Source organism: Scleropages formosus, chromosome 12 (genome assembly GCF_900964775.1).
Source record: "Scleropages formosus chromosome 12, fSclFor1.1, whole genome shotgun sequence".
Taxonomy (NCBI): domain Eukaryota; kingdom Metazoa; phylum Chordata; class Actinopteri; order Osteoglossiformes; family Osteoglossidae; genus Scleropages; species Scleropages formosus.
The window spans coordinates 10,193,189-10,216,087 of record NC_041817.1 but is presented as its reverse complement, the minus strand read 5'-3'; the positions used below and the strand labels follow the sequence as shown (position 1 = coordinate 10,216,087).

At 40.2% G+C, this 22,899-nt stretch overlaps 1 protein-coding gene across 2 annotated transcripts in view; it reads right to left on the bottom strand.

The window, feature by feature from the left end:
* The window catches only part of LOC108929452 (GDNF family receptor alpha-2-like), a 67,438-nt gene that overhangs the window by 25,027 nt on the left and 19,512 nt on the right, over window positions 1–22,899 (bottom strand). For both annotated transcript variants that reach the window (XM_018743974.2, XM_018743975.2), the window contains exons 3-4: window positions 18,556–18,636; window positions 946–1,336 (exon numbers count right to left, since the gene is read on the bottom strand). In XM_018743974.2, the coding sequence (XP_018599490.2) occupies window positions 946–1,336; window positions 18,556–18,636 (472 nt within the window). The remainder of the gene's footprint in view (window positions 1–945; window positions 1,337–18,555; window positions 18,637–22,899) is intronic.

The following is a 22,899-nucleotide window of genomic DNA, read 5'->3' as shown; positions in this document are numbered from 1 at the left end:
ACACCAGCAGGTCAATTTCCTTGGGCATATATGGCTATCTAAATGACTTGTCTGAAACTTTATTAGTGCAGGTGGTCCTTTTAGTGAGCGATCACTTAAGCGTTGTGATTCAAAATGCCCATATACAAATGTGCCCTAGACACTGTTTTGTGTGACTGACAGAATAAAAGTAAAAAAGAAGCAGGTGTTAATTAAAGGATGCCCCATTAAATTGAATTGAAACACAGTAAAAGTGATCTACTAATGTGTCATTCAGCTTAATTGAACACTGTCCTCTCAATTAAGCAGTTAGCCTTCATTCATTCTTTCTAATTGCAAGGTTTCTCTTAGTGTCTGCAGTTCGTTTCCTGGGAAACTTACAGAGTTGCATAATTAAATTAAACCCGGAGCACAGGCTCTGCACGAAAAAAGAAAGGAACCAAAAACTATTTCATCATTGTTAGTGCAGCAGAATATTTTTTTTTTTCCCCCCACATGATTGGTTATCAAACTGAACAGTGGATTCGTCTTGATTTTTTAAATAGAGTAATTTAACACAGACCAATTTGTCTGTCAGCTTTTAGTAGCCCCTGCCACACTGGAGCAGTACTTCTAACACACCTTATAGTAGAAGCAATAGCTGTAGTGTTATATTTTAAATTAATCAACACTCATTCTTGTAGACTTTTTTTGAGAACTCTCAATGTTTCTTTTCAGACTTCAGTCCGGTTGAATCAAATGAAAGGATTATTTGCTTAATACATTTTATTAGGACTATGCCACCACCTGTCTAATCACAGCTCTGTGACTAGACTGAAGTTGAAATTGAACAGCATTCACCGTACTGCATGAAACCCAACACATACTTGTGTCAGGTTCCTTAACACATGTATGCAATCAAAATGCAAACATGTGTTACGGAACCTGACACAAGTATGCGCACGGTCATAGCAATGGCGCATTTACCTGCATAGAGGGTCTGAGCGGCAGGTCTTCCTTAGCTCCAGGCAGTTTGGCTTGACCTTCTCCTCAAAGGCGCAGGAGGGCACAATGGTCTGCCGCCGCCTCTCAGCACAGGCCGTGTCCCGGCATGGGCAGAAGAGCATCCTATAGGTGTACTCGGTCTGCACGCGGTCGAAGAATAGGCGCAGGGCCTTGTGGCAGCGCTTGCGGTTGCATGGCTCTGAGCGCTGTCCCGTCTGTACAGCTGTATCCTTGTTGCAGGTGGAGATGTAGTGGGAGCGCTGCTTCTTGCAGGTGTCATTCAGGTTGCAGGCCTTGGCTGCATCCAGACAAGAGTTGCAGGGTTTGCCCTGATCTGAGCACTGGTTTGCCTTAGCTGTGGCAGGGTCCATTCCTGGTAGCAGAACAATGACGTGGACAGAAGGAGAGGCCGCTTACTGAGAGCGGTTTATAGCATAGTTGAAAACACAGGCGAGGAAAATCACATTTTTATGACATGACATTATTCTCCTTTGTTTCAACCGGAGGCAGTATTTATTTAAGACTCTTTTGGAAGTACAAGCTTTTTAAACCCGATTAGCAAATCTCTCTAAAAGGGCCACCAGTCTGACATTACATAGCTTAATGAGAGTGATGTAGCCTGATTAAATATTTATTTGAGTGAGGCTTCTCCCTGAACCATTGATTCTGTATGGACTCATTTGAAGATGTGCTCAAAAGAAAGACACAGCATTTTTACATTTATTTAGCAGCTGGGTATCTGTACTGACAACAGTGAAGGGGTAAAAGGTGATGCATGAAGTGCAATGAGGAGACATTCATTCAGCTTTAATTGCCAGCCAAATATGCTAAACTGCAAAATGCACAATGTTGATGAGGTCAGAAGGCTTAGACTGGCGATTTACAGGCATGGTGATCCAGGTCATGACAGGCATGATGCTTTTTATTTATCATTTTTTTCATTTTTTAAATTTATTTCATTTTTATTTTTCTATATGCTAAAAATCAGCTACTACAAGAGTGCACATTTCGAGCAAGGCTACCAAACAGAAACAAAAAAAAGGAAGATATTTTCATACTTTAAAATACTAAAATATATAGTGACTCACTTCAGAAATTTAAACAGATCTTTTATATATATATATATATATATATAAGAAAAGAAAAAAGAATAACCAAAGAAAGAGGTAACCATTGCACAGCTCACATGTACAGTACAGTGATCTTGGATATACTGTTTTATGCTGTTTTACCTTCCTACATAGACTCAAAAAATAGCATGTTCTGGGCTCTCAGGTTACCTGATGCCTGGAGAAATAAATGCCTATAGAAAGTACCTTAGTGGCTGTTTTTTTCTTCCTGACCTAAACATAGTAAACCTTTAATAAAATACTGAAAATATAATGGGAGACTTTGAGTTCCCACAGAAGATTGTAAAAAAGCAAGAAAGCATGCACGTTTTTCACGCGGATTGAATTTTGAAGAAGAGAACAATCAAATACAATAGCGTAAGAAGAGATGATGGGAACACCTCCGCTGTGCTTTCAATGCAAGGCTGCTCCTGGCATTTTGATACATTTATTCTGGTACTATGACAGGATACAAATTTTCTCGTTCAAACAAATATTCAGAAAATCTTTCGACAAAGTTTTATTTGTACCCCTTTATATTCCTGTTGAACTACAATCTGAATTGAGTTTCTTGATCAAGTTATGACATTTAGGTTCATTACCCATCTAGAAAGGAAATGTGTACATCGCTACAGTCCACAACTAAAACTCTCTATAAATATGAGGATCACTTAGCAGTTTAAATTTCTTCTACCAGAAACATTATTTGATCTGGACAATAATATAAATGAATTCTTAAATGACAGGTAAGCTTTTTGGATACTTCTTACAGCGCTACATGATCACCTCTGCTAGATACTGCAATCTTTTGCCCTCTTATTGTATTATGTATGTGTATGTATTTGCAATTTGTCAGTCAACTCTTTCTGCCTTCCTCGGTGTGACCTAGTTGTGTTTGGTTCTGTTATTAATCTATTAAATTGGAGTTGGGAGATTGAGTTCATTTGCTTTTTTAAACATTATTTTCATATTAAAGAAGGAATTAAATATTTATCAAAAAAAAAACTTTTTCATGTGTTGATTTTTTCCAGGTTGTACAAAAAATAGGAAAGTGATACTACCACAAAGTGGACAATTACAGAAAATAACGAAATATTATCCTAATAGTCACCTGACTTTAAAGGTATTTAGATTGAATAATGGCCTACATACAGTATGATTTAATTGTGTGTGTAGGTGTCATTCCAAGTCCTTATTCAGCCATCTGCTAAACCTGGAGAGGGTGGACCTGCTGGACAAACCACACAGCTACAATAAGAGGACTGGACCAGCGATGGGGGACCTGGGTGACTTTACTGTGGACTCAGATGTGTGCTCTCAGCATTTTTTCTCTTAGTATTACCCTTCATTCTTCATTTGGTAAGAATGAAGAAATTTTAAAATGACCCTGGCATTTCCAGTGCCTGGTCCCTCTTAAACTGGGGCAGACACTTGTGCAAAGAGCATCGTGTTCCATTTACTGCAAGATACAGAGCTATAACTTGGTGCAAAAATATAGAGAATTGACATCAAGATCAGTATCTTAGGTGATTCTCAGGGCCCAATAATATCCTTTCCCCTGCCTCTAGAAACTCAGTAGAGAGTATATATACTATAATTTGATTTAGTTGCACATGCTTTTTCACGTCACTCTACAAAGGTCAAACGTAACAAGTTATTAATTATTTGTTTTTTTTTTCTTTTTTTTTTCTGGATAAAAGCAAATAGAAATGCTTTTCAGCACCAACAGCATTTACACACACTCTATATCTGACCTCTGTTGGTGATTCTATATAGAAGCAAAGGCTTACTTTACAGAATATTGCTTGGAAAAATTGAGAGAGTAGGGTTTATTCTTGAAAACTGACGTTCTAGTGGTTGAACAAAAAAAAAAAAAACAGTAAACAGAACAGCTTGATTACTGTTGTACTGTGTACTGTTTGGTTGTGTATCTACCAAAGATGTTCTGAATGCAACATCAAGACAATGTTGCTCCAAACACTCTATATGTACCCTAAATTAAACTTCTCTAAAATTACTCTTTACCTTCAGCTATGATTACTTTTCACACACAGCATGGCTATATAATTAGATATCTGGCTTCACATAAAGTGTGTCAGGCATGTCATGGAAGTTTGTACAATTCAATCATTCACAGTAAAACCTGGAGGATGTTGTTTTATTCCCCAGCTTGTTGGGGCCCTGCAATTCCAGTTATCTGAACTAATTTCATGCGTATTCCGTGAAAACAGAACAGCGCTCTCATTGTTTCTGGTGTTGAGAGTTGTCTGAAATGTGATTGCATCTGAAATCACAATGAACAATATGATTAGTCAAGGGGATAACAGGCTGCAGCCAATGCAACATGTGTCTTCTGTTTTACAGATCCAATATCTGAATGTTCATGTTTGCGGAAGAACAGTGTTTCAGAAGGAAAAGTCATACATTTACCATAATAACAGCTTTGCTCAGTGTAAATTTCTCCCTTCATGAAAAATTTGATTCATTTTAATTATATATTTACAGTTTTTCTGTAAAAAAGTGTCTGCTGGACTGAGATTCTTGCACTGCCCCTGTTGCTGCTTGAGTGAGACACACAATGATTATGAATACAGTGTGAGCCATCGTCCTGTTCGAGTCCTGCTTGGGGTGCTTTGTGATGGACTGGCGTCCTGTCCTGGGTGTGTCCCCTTCCCCACCAGCCTTGCACCCTGTGTTGCTGGGTTGGGCTCCAGTTCGCCTCAGGACAAGTGATTTCAGACAGTGTGTGTGTTTATTTCCTCCCAAGAGGAACAATTTAGGTTGCTTTTTTCTAGTGTACCCCAGCTATGAAACAGGTGGTGTGGCATGTTTGAGTGGTGTATTGTGGGGCTGGGGTTCAAGTCCTGCTTGGGGTATGTGGGGCCTCTGTGTTTTTTCCCTGCGTTTGCCTCGCCCAACATGCAGAGGAAGGACCAGGCAACCCACCTCTGTTCCTCCCTTGACTTGTCTTGTAAACCAGGGGAGTGGTCGCTGTGGGTCAGGTTTGACTCGGCACCTTGCATGCATGCATAGCCATGAAGGAGGACAGATTTGAACGAGTATCCTTCTGGGTATAGGTCCTTGTCCTTAGCCACTAAAATACCTGTAACTGTGTAATGAATTGATTTGCACAATATAGAGAAAGTATTTATATAGAGTCCTTAAAGGATTTAAGAACCACACAATTGTACAGGATTTTGTGAAGCTAAAATTGTTTTCTATCAAGGTTCTAACTAGAGTAAGAATGTCAGATGTCTCTAACAAAGGTGAGTACCAGGAATATATTAAACATTAATTACACGGAATGTCTGTGTATTTTCTGGGATGTGGTTCAAAATGCAGAATTTTTTCTTTCCACGTCCAAGGCTTTGCAACTCGTGCTGCAGTAAATATCCTTCCGTTCAGTAAAGAATGTCACTTCATACTGCGGGTATGCCATTGATTCTGTCGACCACCTTGCCCCCTACCTGCTATTTTTGTTTTTAAAACACATTATCGTTCTTACCATCATTTTTAACAATCGTTCTTTGGGTTGGGAGTGAACATCCATTAGATGAAAAGATTGTTTCAGTTGTGTGGCACTATGCTCCACCTTATTGATTCGTTTGACTTGATTTCTGCCAGTACTGTATGTATATTTACGGCACTTTGGTGAGTATTGAAAATTCAATAAAGTACAAAAGGGAGTTATATTGTAGGCTCTGAGTATATAGATCTTACTTCAAAGTAATGCTGCATAAGCATGAGGAAAATGCAATGGATCACTGATTTATTTCTATGGGAATAAGTAAAAGTATTCAGTCTTTTGTAGGGAATACTGTATGGCTCTCATCACTAAACTAATGTGAGATTACACTTATACCTTTTACCATTTGTTGTTAAGTATTCATTTTCATTAACAGAATGTCTACACAGGGTTATTGCAATCTAAAGGCAGCACAGTAACCCAAAAGTAGTAAAGCAGAGTGTACTTTGATAGGATACTGGTGTGTTATAGGACACATAGCAAACATTCACTCAGAAAAATATACCTTATAAAATCATTAATTCATCTGGACTACATGCAAAGTGAATGGAAACCAAAGTAGAAGTAAGAAACCCACAGAACGCAGAGACAAGATATAAATTAGCGCTGTTTTTTGATCCCACGACCCACTGAGACAGGAGCACTACCCACTGTGCTACACCGTTGTGTGCACTGGATTTTAGTGCTGAAGCTGCACTGCTGTGTTAACACTAACTTCACTTTTGCTTTCTGATGAGTTCATGCATGACAAAGCCTTTCAGACATGAAGTACTGCACCATCAATAACCAATCCATGTCACAGCGTACATCAGCAAGCAGCCACTAAGAAGTGTTACGAACCAATTAGTGATATTACAGGATGGAAGGGGTTTGGAGCTCTGAAAACTTTAAGGGGACAGCGGTGCTTCTAGTGGGTGACTGGACTAACTATTTTCAAAAAAATAATAGGTTACTGAGTGAGGACTTCATTGGTTCACCATGTGCAGGTAGCAAGGGTTGTAAATGAGATGTGAAAGGGGTTGTTAAATATGTGCATAAAACATGATCTGTCATCTGGAGGTCAAAGGAACTTGTAATTGTTTGAATGTGCCATGAATATATAAAAACTCATCCAATGTAATCAGATAAATTCTATGTAATGTATACATATACAGACAGATATTGTTTTTTACAAGTTAAGAATTAATCAGAATTAAAATGCAATTCTGTTTGTGCAGATAATATGAAGGCAGTAAAAGATTGATTTCACTTAGCTAAATATGCTTGTTAAAAAGTTATTAGTCTATACCCTGTAGCTCTGTGTCATTGAATACCAGAGATAGGGACTTAAACAGAGAAAATAGTCTGAAGGATTTATTTCTTGATGTAATTTAATGGTGTTAAATAACTTTCTACAATATCAGTTAATTTTAACAAGAAATGAGTGATAATTTCATCGTACATGAGGATTTCTGGTTAAGTTCAGAACATGTGCTCCTTCTCCTTGGTGAATAAAACCAGAAAACAGTTTCAGGGAACTGCTGCTCAACAAGTTCCTTTATAATTTATGACTTTGTATAATTTTAAGAATGAGCCAATATGGGCTGAATGAAGCAGTGTGGACAATGTTCAATGAAAATCCATCAGCATAGTCACCCAATTATAACTGCATAAAGTTACTCTGTGAATGTCATTTGACTTTTATCAGTGAGGTAGGCAATGCTCTTTACAAAGAACTGTGAGATGGCACTCATGAGTCTGCTAATAGCTGCTTCATACGAGGTTGCTTGACCAAGTGAATAAGAGCAATTGTACTCGGTCCTAGGAATACTGTGCAGCAAGGTCCAATTTTCTATCCATTTACATGAAACAATGGGAGCTCCAGGAACACAGTTTCTCCACTCTTTTCTAGCAAAATTCAGAATGTGGATCTAGCACTGACTACAGAATATGTATTATGGTCTCCAAGTGGGAGCCCAGGGTTAGAGGGTGCAGGGGCACTGACCACAGCAGTGGTGGAGAGGTCAAAGCAGGGCTGTCCCAGATGCGTGATCCTTGATTTTCGAAGAACAGAGATTAGCAAAGCAGGGCAGATTGGGTTAGAGGTTTCAGAGGTCAATTTCATCTATTAAATTACCACTGGCCATCGACTGCTGCATATTAAAGCCACTGGGAGTCTAAAATGAAAAGATAATAAGAAAATTGAGAATAATGTACTAGGGTGAGATGTTACAGTTTCTGAGTTGTGAGTGATGTAAAAGATCTGCTGGACAGATATAATACACACGCACAGTCTGAACCGTTTGTCCCATACAGGGTCGCAGGGAGCCGGAGCCTAACCCATCAACACAGGGCATAAGGCTGGAGGGGGAGGGGACACACCCAAGACGGGACGCCAGTCCGTGACAAAGCACCCCAAGGGGACTTGAACCGCAGACCTAGAGGAGAGCAGGGCCCAGTCCAACCCACTGCACCACCACACCCCAAGGGTGGATAGGAAGGGTCTAAATCCAATAAATTACTGTGATATGTTTACATTTACCTTTTGCTGTTTCATGCATGCACAAAGGCATGTAAATGAACTAACCGTTGAATGAAATTATGAAAAAAGAAACATTTACAATTATACGTAAAAAAATGGTAAAAGCACAAAAATATACAGAATAAATGTACCTATAAATGGCCCCACCTGCAAATAACTCCCCCCTGACTCTCCCCTCATTTGCATGGGTTTCATCCTACAATCCAAAGACTGTAGGATACTTAAGGGGAACTGGCAACTTTAAATTACCAGTAGTGAATTACTATTACGGCCCTTTTTGCACATTTACATTACATTTATACACTTTTTCAGTTATCAGACACTTTTCTCCAAAGCAACTTACAATGGATACTATGTAGTGTTACCAGCCCACACACCTTATTCACTAAGGTGACTTACACTGCTAGATCCACTATTTACAATGGGTCTCTCATCTATACATCAGTGAAACACACTCTCTCTCAGTCACTCACACACTATGAGGGAACCCGAATAGCATGTCTTTGGACTGCTGGAGTAAACCAGAGCACCCAGAGGAAACCCATGCAGACACAGGGAGAACATGCAAACTCCACACAGACTGAGTGGGGATCGAACCCACGTTCTCTCGCACCATCCGGGCGCTGTGAGGCAACAGCGTTATATGTGTATGCATGTCTGTGTATGAGCCTGTTACATTGCTTTGTTCTATTGATGGGTGAATGACTGTAGTTAATGTAAACAGCACTGTAAGTCATCTTGGATGAAGGTGTCAGCTAAATACTAGTTAATGATCATGTTGCTTTGGAAAAGTGTATTGCTGAATGGATAAATGTAAACGTGCAGGTCTCACGCTCCTCAAATGATTGCATCTGGAGGTCCAAAATTCATCCCTCATAAATTCCTCATAAAGAAATGCCTTGTAACATGAAGTAGGGTACTAATCAAAGTATTTATAAAGCTGAATTTTCCTTAAGTCAAATGGGTGTATCTCGGGGAATGATTACAGTCTAACAGGAAATTGCTCTGACTGAAAAAATATTTGCCTAGTTTATTGTTTGTTACTGAGCCCTCAATACTTTAATTTTTTTTTTATATATCTTAGCAGGTCCCCTGGCTCATGTGGCAGATATTTACAGCAACTGCAGTTGGTTACAGCTGTTTACCATTTGTGGATTGATCTCTATAAACTTATTCTAATGAACTGGTTTCCCGAAGGCAGCGCACTGAGTAGCTGTAATTCCCAAACTCCCCGCAAAGTTAAGAACATAAGAAGAGTTACAAATGAGCAGAGCTCATCTAGCCCATCCTGCTATTTAACAACACTACTGTAAATGGTAGTAGAATTTAACTTGCTATGGACTCAAGTAAACTTACTGCCACCTTTCTCCAAAACAACTTATGTTGTTAATCTACTTACCATCATTTATCTATTTGTACAGCTGGATAACATTTATTAGAGAAATTTAGAGTAAGTATCTTGCTCAAGGGTACTACAGCCAGAGGTGAGACTCAAGCCTTGGGTCCAAAGGCAGCAGCTCTAACCACTATGCTACCAGCTGTGCCCTAGAACAACTTGTAAAGAAGATGTAGATCAAAGTTTACAGTATAATACACAGACTGGGGCCATTCCCATTTTTAGCTAGCCAAACTCAATGATAATCGGAAGGTTATCATCCTTAATATGTGTAAAAAATACATATGACAGCCTACTAGTTAAAAAAAATAGATTAATAATGTATTTGTATCATAACATTTCCAACTTCTGAAAGAAAAGAATGTTTTCAAAACTATTGTTATAAAATATACACACTAAGGCAGGGCACAGGGCAGTGTGATGTAGGTTTTCATATTTTCATGAAACTGACTACAGCGACCTTTCTCCTTGCTAAATTTTAATGTGCACCACCTCAAATATGGAAGCCTGTGGGTCCAACTGAGGCTGAAGCACATTCTTTTTCATTGTATCTGCTTCTTTCATTAGTGTACCATTTTGGCTTTTTCTTGCCTGTGATGGTTACACTAGTCAAAACGCCTGCACTCTACGGTTCGAAAGAAAATGTTTCCTTAATAATTGTTTTCCATTATTGTATGGGTGTTATTGATGAGAACAAGCATGTGACAAACTGGGCAAAGTTATCACATAACATAAGGAAAAAGCACAATTATTTCCATCTGTTTTAATGCAAAACATAATCGAACACGCTCACTCAACAGCGTAAGCAATCCCTACCAGACACACCTGGGGCTCATGGGTGTGTTCACCTGCAGTGTTGTCAGCAGTGGGTCTGTGCCACACACATACACAGAAACACGTAAGTATTTATGATGTTTTTTAAAACTATGCACACTTTTTTTTCCTTCTGCCTTCTGCTCCTATGAATACAGTGAGGTATTAGGGGTCTGACTGGAGTCAGACACATTTCAAGACCCATGTGATTCAAAATGAGAAGGTGCCAGCTAGGATGGCAAATGTGTGCTTCCCACCCATCACAGTGTCTGCCAACTCATGCTTAAAGCTGTTCCTCAGGGATAAAGCAATCAGACTGGTGTTTTTCCATTTCATAACTTATGTAAGAGGCAGAGTCAAGATGATGCCTTTGACAGTGCACTCTTCATTCACTGGGATGGAAGCAGAATACTGAACATGGGTCACTATGGGCCTAGAAGATTGGAGATCTGATATAAAACCCAAGCATCGGTATCTTCAAACTCCAACTTCATCCCTTCCCACTGCCAAAGCCTCCCCTTCATAGGTGTCCTCCTCCTGTGGTGGCAGCCGAGGGATGAGGACAGACATGAGGTAAAAATGGTCCAGAATCAGCACTACAAACAGCCACGGTGTTGACCATCCATTTCCCTCCAGAAATTCAGATTTTAGAAAAAAAAAAAAAAAAAAAAAAATTGGGAGACAGCAAGGGGGAAAAACCTGACTGGAAGGGATAACAGATGACTCAGCTACTGGATGTGGACAGAAGCCGAGTGTGTTTGCAAGCTGGTCGAGTCAAAAGGAAACAGAACTTATTCAAGCAGACCACAATTTCATTGCAGACACACTGATTAACTGGGCTGCACACGAGGTTAGAATATTTTTAAAATGTGACACATGATTCTGCTTGTCTCCATAATTCAGCCGAACGTGGTTGCAGCTTACCAGACTGTACCAAAGTCCTTTCCATTTGGTAAATACCATTTTTAGACTGACTGTGCATGGCATTAGCCTAGTGGTGTTTTGCCAGTTTTTGCTATGCTGGCAGTACAGTCCTGATCACCTCTATTATTAGCTTCACATGCATATACTTGCAGAAACATTTAAACATTAAACATCTTCTTGGCCTATTATCACAATTGCATTTTCAGTGTTTTGTGCAACTCAGTCCTGGTTAAGAATTCTAACCACATAAAGGGAAGATATTATTTCAAATGCACAGCAAATTAAGATGCTACTCTGTAAACAGTGTCTCATTAAAAATCCCTAGAGGGTACTCAGAAGCAACAGAAGCAGCAAAAACTTTGAATAATTGCAAGTTTACACAGACTGAAGCAGTAAACAAGCGTAGCAAATTCAACTTCTGAAGTTTTACTTTTAGTCATATATAACTTTTTTGGAAAGAATGAGTAGGTATCTCTCCATGCACTAGTAATTGACTCATGTGGTTTTCTCCAAACTTTCTTCCTAGAGAATTCAGTTCTGCTTGTAACTGAGTGATGTAGTTGAAATATTGCATATTTAGCATCATGTCCAAATGATGCAGAAACAAACCATCCTCATTTGAGATAATTACACTAACCCCTTCCTAAAGAGCCCATGTTACTTAACATTATTACTGTTATTGTCTGGACTGCAGTGCCTATGCAGTTTGTATCTTATCCTCATGCCCTGCTTGTGAAAATAGGCAGAAATTTACTATAGATAAGAAAAAATAGAACTACCCTTTTGGGCTAGACCTTTGAAAATGATTTATATGTTTGTGGTTAGGTGCCATTGATGTCTTTGCAAAGTCCTTTGCAAATGGTAGTGAATGCAGGATTTCTACTAAGAGGCTACATATTATTCATTCCCCTTCTTTCCCAGCTTTTTCCCATAGATAATTTGACCCCCTCTATGGGAAATTCAAAGTTTGGCTGCTGTGACATTTTTAAATGCAATTTTAAAATGTGTTTTTGCAGGCGGAGTTCCAGTATGTTGGGGAGAAAATCTATAACATTCTGTACAGGCAAAACACCGGTACAAAAAAAATTTCTGTCACAGTTTCTTGGCTGAATTGCAGCTGTGTTCTTGAGTGCTTCTTTTAGAGAGTGAGAAAAAAAAAAAAAAAACATTTTCCTTTCCTTCCAAAATCAGTTTGACCCAGAGGAGATAGAACATTCTTTAGACAGTGTAGTTCCAGGAAAAAGGGATACTTTGGTGAGGTACACAGTCTCAGAAACAGCATGAGGTCTCTGTGTGTTGGCAAAACAATTCAGTGCCTATAAATGGAACTCATACGTCATGTAAAATCGTACCTTGAAAAGGTCTCGCATAAAGAAGCAAAAAAATATACTGCAGAAACATCTACTGTAGCACAGAATTTCTGCAAATGTGGCATTGACCCAACACTTCAGTGGACTCTGCCTGTAAACGGCAAATAAATAGTACATTTCAGCATCAAACTAGCAGCATCTTACTGGGAGGAGGCATTCCATGACAACTGGAGAGGCCATATATTTTCTCAACAGATAGATCTGAAAAAAGAGTCAAGCCATGAGGATGCTGAAAATTCACATTTATTGGCTGGCAGATGGTACCACATACTACCATATGAGTTCTCCTGACAGCCCTTTTATATTCACTTCCATTTGGGACTCTTAGTCAGAAGGGAGCATTTTTCCATTGAATTCCCCATACCTTCATCCTTTTTAGGCAGTTTTCACTTTTTCCTTCTATCATTTACTTCTTAATCTGTGATTTCTCAGATGATCTCTCTCTGTCTTCTACTTATTTTTCTTGTCTTTTTCACAGAGTATTATGTGCCAAATTCAAAAGCACTTTGGGAAACACCCTTCCTTAATGGGGACAGCGACTACAGCTGGTGGGAGACAGCTTTAGAGGGTTATGCTTGGGTTGCCAAAGACTGAGATGTGCACTGTGGTGCAAGCCCTTCCTTGCTGAGTCAGAAAGGAAGAGAAATGTCATTGATTATCTCAGGTAAATGATACGGAAACAATGGTGAAAAATATGAGGCCACTTGATGCTGCATTAAAAGGTGTTTCTTCCATACTTCTCTCACTCTGACATTTTTTCAATAGTGTTCGGAAATGCATGGAGTTGACTTTATACCAAATTGTTGATTGCATTATGGGTGAAAATAAATGTCAAGGTAACAGACTTGCCTCATTGCTAACTCTACGAAATGATAAGCTGTGAGCAAAAAAATCGGAATGAATTCCAAGTATTTCTTGGTGTAGATCCTTTAAAAATTATTTGTTGTGCCTCAGTGCTGTGGATGCCTTTCCGGAGCATTTTACAAATGAGAGTGATTGCAGAATTTTTAAAAGGAGAGCCTAGAATTTATTAACAGAACATCTCCTTAACAAATTATTTTGTTTGACTCAAAACTAACAGGGAGAACATTTGCCTGACTGCCTTTTTGCATCTCTATATATTGGTGTGTTCATCTGTCCCTAAGTATCAGGAAGATTCTCCGACTTAAACTATATCTTTAAATTCCTGATGTACATTCTTTCAAGTAAACAAAATTATTTAAGAGGAAAATCTAAACTGATTACAAATTAATTGTAATTCACAAATGCCATTAAAGTTGGTTTCTCCCATCCCCATAATTACTGTCATACTGCCAAGTATAATGAAATACAGTCAGAGACAATTTAAATAAGCACATTTGTTAATCACATTAAATTATGTAACTCAAATTGAGGTCACACACAAAAATTATCTTGGTAATGAAACCTTCACACACACTAAAGTGTTTCTAGAAAACTGTAAGCATCACTTACAGAATTCTGAACACAGCATTTCCTTTTGTTATGTTGACATGCAGTTTTAGTGCACAGGCAGAAAAAAAAGAAAAAAAACATCCCACTTCCTCCATTTTCTGCCTGCTTCTCCGCCATTTTACTCTCTTCTCCCAGTTTCTGTAACTCTTTCATGTTAACTTCCAATATATTCTCTTTCCATCTCCCAGTGCATAGTGCATTTTACAATACTTTCCTCATTTAACTCTTCCAGTATGTTCACGCTACTATAACCTCATCCTTGTACTGTAGTGTGCCAGGTCTGAGAAATCACTACCTTGCTCAGTAGCATCCTCCTCTGTTTATGCTCCTTATTATATTTGTGGTCACACTCTCAGCTAGTGGGTGGCTTGCCCTTCAGAACAGGTAATGCAGTGAGCCATGGGGTCCTAGCGAAAAGGAGACACTGTCACAGATGGACTGGCACAAATTCAATATGTGGGTGACAGTGTTACAAATAGCTGTGCCTCCTGTCGCATGGCTAAACCGTTACCAGTGGAGCCACAGAGCTAGTATCACTGCAACGACCACCACCACCACCACCATCATCATCATCATCATCATCACTGCCACGACCATGCTGTCAACATGCCCGAGAAATGGTTGAAAAGGCTCTCCTGCCCCTGAGAGGCATTTGAAGACAAGGAGTATTTGTGTACGGTACAAATGTGACAACAATGTTTCAACATTTTGCTGGGCAAGGGAACCTGCCCATCTCCTTTCTGCAACGTCCCAAATATCCAGAAGCAAACCCCTCCATGAACCAATGAAAGGACAAGGTCGAAAGGCAAACTGACACGGATGTTCAGACGTAAACTGTGCAAACTTCTCTTCAGCTTGGCAACCACCTTTTCATACTTTCTGAAATCGTTCATAAAGGAAATGTTATTTTTGCATCCTTCAGAATTTTACTTTCTGAAACAAGATATTGCAGTGATACACAGAATCTCACAATGAAAAGAACAGTCTGGTGCATGAACAGCTCTTCTGACTCAGCAAGAAATGGCTAGCATCACCATGGATGCTGTACACATTACAACAATTTTTCAAGAGAGTACCTCCTTCTCTGACTTATTTCTGAATGCTGTGAAGTTATTCTAGGTCCCTGTAGAACTTGCTGGCCTATTACTCCTTTAATACTTTTTTCATTCACTTGGTGTGATTGAGGACCCATCAATTTTGTCAATGGAGAGATTAAAAAAGAGTCAAGCCAGCTGGGTGTTGAAAATGCATACGCATGTACTGGGAGGTTGATTGTTGATGGTGACACTGCTACTACTGTAAGTTCCCAGTTCTCCTTTATATTCATTCCCATTTGTCCCTCTCACTTTGAGGAGCCCTCCCACATAGAATTTTCCATATCCACATGGTGACCTTTTTTAAGAGAAAGATGATGGAAATAACAACCCATTATCAAGTATATTTCTTATTCACTCTGCAATATATGTTAATGACATTATCTGAAGATGATTTATTTTTGCATGTTACCATAGACTGCCTAATCTGAAACTCAGTATTTAGCTAAATGTGAGAAAACCAGATTCCCGTCAAAAGCAGTTTTGTTTTTTTGCCCCCCTGAATGGTCAAATATGGTGGCCAGTAACAAAGCTCTTCTGACAACTAAGATGTAGCTTTACAGAAGTTCATTGTTTTTATTCTGCATTTCAATCATTTTAGCCTTCTTTCCACACATTAATTGCTTCAGAGATGCTTAGACACCTTAGATTTTTTTATACCTTACCTATTCATACAATTGGATATTTTCTGTTAGAAGGAAGCACTGCGGCCCTTGTCATGAGGACAGCTCCATAACTGAACTGAAGAATGGTTCTGTGGCTGGTTTGTGGGTGAATGCTACAGTAGCTTCTTGTGCCAAAGACTATTGTTGGTAAAATATTCAGATTGCTACCAGGGGCAGTATTGAGGCCTGATCAACACACACAGCTCCCATCACCTCACTCGAAACACATCACACTTTGTCTGCCCATCTCCACAAAGTCATACATCTATGTCTGCATCCTTGGCTGTGACAATATATTTGATTCATTACTTGTCCTTGGCATTGTGAAAAAAAAAGAATAAAATTGAAAGAAAAAAAAAAAAACAAATATCTCAAAGAATTTTCCAATATTGGGACCTTTCATACAAATCACAGCCTTTGGAGACTATTGAAATGACCCATGAAATGAATCTTGTGTCACATAATAAAAATCCTGTCTTCTTTCATGCTTGGCTCATATTTTACTGTCTGGCACTGTCCAGTCTGGCCAGATGACTTCTGTTTTATGGAACACAGACTGGGATTTATGTGTGGCTGCAGAAGATAGCGGAAATCATTTAGCTATTGACGGGTAATTGTCGTCAGAAGTTAAAATCCATTTTGGGAATTGCTTTCTTACAGAAGGCTGCAAAACACCAAAAGTGTCTTAAATAAGAAGTACAGACAATCTGAGTCACCAAATACAAGAGAACATTTCTCCGCAATTGCATACAGTTTATCTTTGGTTCCCTGGAGCTAGATTTACATGTTTAATCAGATAATGTCTACCCTAAGTGCATTCTCATCTTTTAAACATAACCTTTTAAAAAAATAATAAAATATATAAAGAACAGCTTAACGAATAACGACAGAATGAAATAAATATATGCTAGCAATAGCTGCTGAACTCATGCACAGGCATTCTGGGGGTTAGGAACATGTATTGCAGATTCATTGGTCTAATGGAACCAAGCGTCCGACTTTCCTCTCTGCCTAGAGAATGAGAAGACCATGCCCAGAGTGTAAGCTGTGCGTTCATCAGCCACAGTGCTGCACTGTACTGGCTCCAGCAAAGCGGTCTGCGGTGCCAGCAATATTTCAAAGAGCACCTGCTGTACTACCTCAATGTCCAGCCCCGATTTGGTGGCACTCTGTCATCCTCACTGAACCCAGACCTCTGCACCAGGACTCCCCCACCCTCACAGCCAGGTCTCTTCTGCTTTCTGCTGACGGTTCTCTGCGGCCTGGGTGAGGCCACAATGTCGTGTCACCACATCTGCCTGCTCTCTAGTGGCCTTCCTCTGTGAGGCCGAGACTTTTCGCACCAATCAGCATGTTAGCTGCTGCCTGGAGGTGCACTAATGCACAGCCTTCTAATGCACTCTTGCTTTTTTTTTTGAATTTACTTGAGATTCCCAAAGGAGGACCCAGTGCTGCATGATGCAATGGCTCCTGTCACATCTCGCACAAGTTATGACCCCAACATTCCAAGCCTACCTTCTAGCAGCTGTTAACTCTAAGCAAGTTAAGATTCTCATTAATAAGAAATCAGGAGTAAACAAAGCAGCTCATCAAAATAAAGTCATCTCTTCCATATCACACACACATTTTCAGAACCGCTTGTCCCATGCGGGGTGACGGGGAACCGGAGCCTACCCGGCAACACAGGGCGTAAGGCCGGAGGGGACACACCCAGGACGGGACGCCAGTCCGTCGCAAGGCACCCCAAGCGGGACTCAAACCCCAGACCCACCGGAGAGCAGGACTGTGGTTCAACCCACTGCGCCACTGCGCCACTGCACCCCCCTCTTCCATATCATTCAAAGTTAAAGAAACGCCAATGTTCATGTCCTGAATCTGTACTTCTAGTTAAGGCCGTTATGCCAATAGTCTTATGGACACAATTTTTTCACAGTTGCCTCATTTACTCCATTAACTTTATCTGAGACTTCATAACATTATTGCTTCTCTAACGTATACATTAAACATGTTCACATCAATTAGCCATGTGCTCGCTCTGTGTCAACCAGAAATTTTAAAGTCAGATATAATGTCCATGCTTTTCCCACTTCAGCACCTGAAGTTTAATAAACCCATAAATACCATATGCAATCAGGAAAAGGAAAGTATAAAATAAATGCATGGAAGCAAATATTTGTTTTCAGAGAAAAGACCCCGAGCAACCAAGGTGCAGTAGAAACACTCAATATGAGGGGTGTAATAAAAGATGATAAACGCCATTTTTTTTTCCCTGCCACAGGAGGATTTCCATATCAAATTTGGCTTTAGTAGCACACTTGAAGTCAATATTTAATATTTGCTTTTCAGTGTGCTGCACATCTCTTCATGAAACCTTTTCAGTCTTCATGAATTGGGTTTCATTATCACAGAGGAAATTGAAATCAGTGCAGTGCATCAATACCATTCTATCCACTTTAGTAACATCATAAGTTTTACCACTTCTTATCTGTTGTTAATCTCCTGTATCTAATTGCAAGAACTTTCCTAAGTAGTGTAAGTATATGTATAGAATTAGGAACTTTAAATTCAGACTGAAATGCGTTTTAACGTGACAACAGGGACAATCTTGTGAGCATACAAACTTTTATTAATCTGTGCGTTTACCCAGTACTAAAAGCCGATTTTTTTTTAAGTGAGCAAAAGCAAGAACCACCTTTCTTACCTATAATCGATGCCAGTCGAAAAACATCAGAATGGAGAATTGTCACTGGTTCGTATGGGGATGTTTCATAAAACTGTTCTCCTGTGTGGGGGAAAAAAAAGTACATCAGCAAAGGTTTACTAGAGCAGAAGTACATCCACTTGTACCTTAATGCAACTTGTTACTCTCTGGCCTCTAATGAGAGTTCCTTCTTATGGTAGCACACATACTTGCCGCTCATTTCATGATGCGTGACACCCCACATCGTACCAAGAGGAGTCAATATCATGATCGGCCAGCCTACCCACAGAGTGAACATCTGGTTAGTGGTGTACCAGAATTCGGGAGCAGCAGTGGAGGATCTGAATTAAGGCAGCCTCCTTTGTGTTAATCACAAATTATTCCTTTGCACCACAGTGCTACATCCCTCCTCCCTCCTTCTATGGCTCTGTGTTTTTAGTCCAGGATTTAAAATTCACAGCTGCTCCCGGTTCAACTCGCACAAAACCCTCCAGTGTATAATTGCTCTGGATTTGGAATGGCTTAAGAAGGGGAAGCTTACTACAGCCACCAAAAGGAAGGGTACAGGCCAACAGCATCCAAGAGCAACACTACAAACCATTTTCTTCTTAACTGATGAGCCTCAGACCCGCACATATCTATGCTTTCTTAAAGGGATCATTTTCATCTTGGCTAACACATGGACACTTATGTTCCTCTCTAGAGAAGGAACTGGTCCCCCGATGAGTTCCCTGCATCAGAAATGCCTTGACAACAAAACAACAGGAAGAAGCAGTGTCACTTAAAACTATCACACAGTAGTAAATCTGTTGGTTATTATGTGGCTATCAGCTAATCACCATTACACTAACCTGGAGCTCAATACAACATTAAACATAATATTGTAATACATCTGCCCTTATAATCTGCTGATTCCAGTAAATACACAGTTAATATTTGACTGTGATTCACACTGTTCTGTTCTGCTAAATAAATAAATGTAAAGAGTCAGCAACTAATTTTACATTTATTTATCAGACACTTTTCCCCAAAGCGACTTCCAGTCAACTCTAATGTAGTGTTATGAGCCCACACACCTTATTCACCAAGGTTACATACACTGCTAGATACACTACTTACACTGGGTCACTCATCCATACATCAGTGGAACACACTCTCTCTGTCACTCACACACTATGGGTGAACCTGAACAGTATGCCTTTGGACTGTGGGAGGAAACCAGAGCACCCAGAGGAAACCCACACAAACATAGGGAGAACAGGTAAACTCCACACATGCTGAGCAGGGATCAAACCCATGTCCTCTCACACCACCCAGGCACTGCAAGACAGCAGTGCTACTCACTGTGCCACCGTGTCACCCTTTATTTGTACATGCATACATACAGTTAACTAGCAATAGGTTACTCAGCAGTTAAATGGTTGGGAGCACAACTAAATTTGAGAAAGGTTATACTACACCGATTCTTAAAGTTTCTTTCTTCAAAAAGTGATCTATAACTGCATATATGATTTTTACTTATACCAAACTCATGAAAGCATATAAAAATATCACAGCTTTAATTCCCCTATCATTAGTTTTTATGCGAGACCATTTTAGTTTAGTTAAAACTACTTTAGCCTGGAATCTGTGATGTGCCAGGACCTATTAGTGACTTTTTCCATATGTGTACTGGGTTCTGACATCTGCTGAGGGAGATTGGTAACAATCTGGACCACTGTATGGGCAATCTGCTCCGTGGTAGCTGATTGCTTCTGCATTTGCGGAACATCAGACTCTTACCATGAGACCTCATTTTGCCAGATGCCTGTGTCTCCCAAGAGTGCAAGCTGAATAACTGAGTTTGAAAGTGCAGCTAATAATTACTGCGCTGTATTAACACTTATTTGAGGTGTGTAACTCTGAAAGGCACAAGCCAAGAGTTCACACTTAAAAGGGAAAGGGCAGCGCTGAACAGCTTGGAGTGTAAAATGATTAAAAGACGATTGCTCCAGGAGAATCTCATTTTTATAAGATGGGAGATTATAGTCCGCGGTGAGCTGCTGAAATGACTGCATCTGGTGGCAGGTAGCGTGCCGCATTGCACTCAAAGGGCCCAGGTTCAAACCCCAACTCCTGGTGTAGCTGAAGCAGGGCTCTTATGCAGAAATACTCAAGTAAAAATGACCCACCTGCAGTACGTTTGTAAATCAACGAAAGTAACTTAACGTTGTAAGCTGCTTTGGAGAAAAATGCTGGATAAATAAACATAAATGACAACTGGTCTGAAACCGTGAAGGTTTCTGACTGCTCTGTGTAGTCCCTGCAGGTACCTAAGTAGCACCTAGGAACTGGTCCGCAAGCAGGAAGGTCGGTAGCTGCAATGAGAGCAAGCTGGGGCTGTTGTGATACACATGCCATTACTTCTCGCTGAGATGCCCCCGCTATGTGGTGGCAAGTCATGACTCAGGATGCCATCGGGGTGGTCTGTTATGAGTGGGTCAACCATGTAGCTCACCAGTGTTCACGCTGTATGATGAACCACTCATTGCTACTTTAATAGAGAGCAATACCACTTCCCTCCTTGTTAAAAGAGGATACACAGGATATTATCCCTGCTCTGGTATCAAAGTTTTCAAGCATTTCTGTGTCCTGATAAATCGGACAGACGCCTGCCAGATGGTAAGATTTACAAGCAAAATACCAGCAGGCAGAAGCTGATTTGATTTCGGAGCAGGGCGTGATGAGCAGCACACAAGCACAACACCTATTGCTGTGCGCTTATGTGGTTTTTATAGACAGGCAAATTTAATACTATAACTCTCCATCGTATTGCTATCAGCAGAGCGCCACTGTTTTTATTTTATCGGAAATATAATAACTATTTCTTATTAAATTCTTATCTTTTAGACCTTATTTTCAGTCCTCAGTCCATTTTCTGTCTGTGTGCCGGCTGGCATAGCACCAGGCTGCGTTGCTGATGGTATCGCTCAGAGATAGGCTATTTTCAAGAGCCTCAGGGAGTCTGGCCCAGAGATTACGCCCCCCCTTAGCACGTCTTGCTTCGACACCTTTTGTCCGCCCGCATCCGTCCCCTGGTCACCGCTGCTTGAAAACCAGGTGCTGTCTCCCCGCGTGGCCTCGCCTCTGTTGCGTTCTCAGCCTCAGAGACACAGACATTTAGCATGTGACACAACCTAGCAGGACATGGATTTTTTTTCCTATGATTTCCTAAATTGCTGTTAAAAACCCTAACGGTGTTCAAATTACACTTTGCAACTCTCTAAAGAAAGAATAAATGACAGAGATGCTCTATATAGTTTCTGAAAGCTAATACTTACAAATACACACACACACACACATTTTCAGAACCGCTCATCCCATACGGGGTCACGGGGGAACCGGAGCCTACCCGGTAACACAGGGCGTAAGGCCGGAGGGGCAGGGGACACACCCAGGACGGGACGCCAGTCCGTCACAAGGCACCCCAAGCGGGACTTGAACCCCAGACCCACCGGACAGCAGGACTGCGGTCCAACCCACTGCGCCACCGCACCCCCTGTGTACTTACAAATATATTTCTGAGATTTTTTTTATCACTGTCACTACTGAGCAATTTTTAATTTTTTTATTTTTTTTTCTTTTTTCAGTAGTACCTTTTTTCCAACTTTATATATGATTTGGAGTTTCAGGAAAAATAAACAAATAGTTTATATATTGCAGAGTTCAACCATTCCAAGTCAACATTGGCAATATAGAAGTATGAATCATTTTCCCGAAAGTTGCTTACTTCACTCACTGTGGCAGATTGCCCTGAAGGTCAGAAATGAAGACTGTTCAGCATCTTTCGGAATGAATGGCATACTACTTTGACTTTTTACATTCACACTCTTATCATCTTGAGGTATAAGCAAGTGAAAAAAGACCTTAATGATGCATAAAGGACATGTGCCGCACTGGGAGAAGGGATGACTAACTGATGATGAGAACAGCTCTGGAGCAATAATATGGCTTTTTATGTGCCTTTCTTATTTGAAAAAAAAACAAAGAAAGAAATGCACTGCCAGTAAATTTGATGTAATATGGAGAATATCCAACAATGCTCTATTCAACAACCCCAGTCATAATGTCTTCATAACACAGTCTTATAGATGTCATAACATTGTCATAAACATTTCATAATAGCATGTCTAACAGGTTATGACTATATTCGAAGATTTGGGGGGGGCAGGGGGGCACAGTGAGTAGCGCTGGTATCTCAGCACCTGGATGGTGTGAGAGGACATGGGCTCAATCCCTGCTCAGCCTGTGTGGAGTTTGCATGTTCTCCCCATCTTTGCATTGGTTTCCTCCCACAGTCCAAAG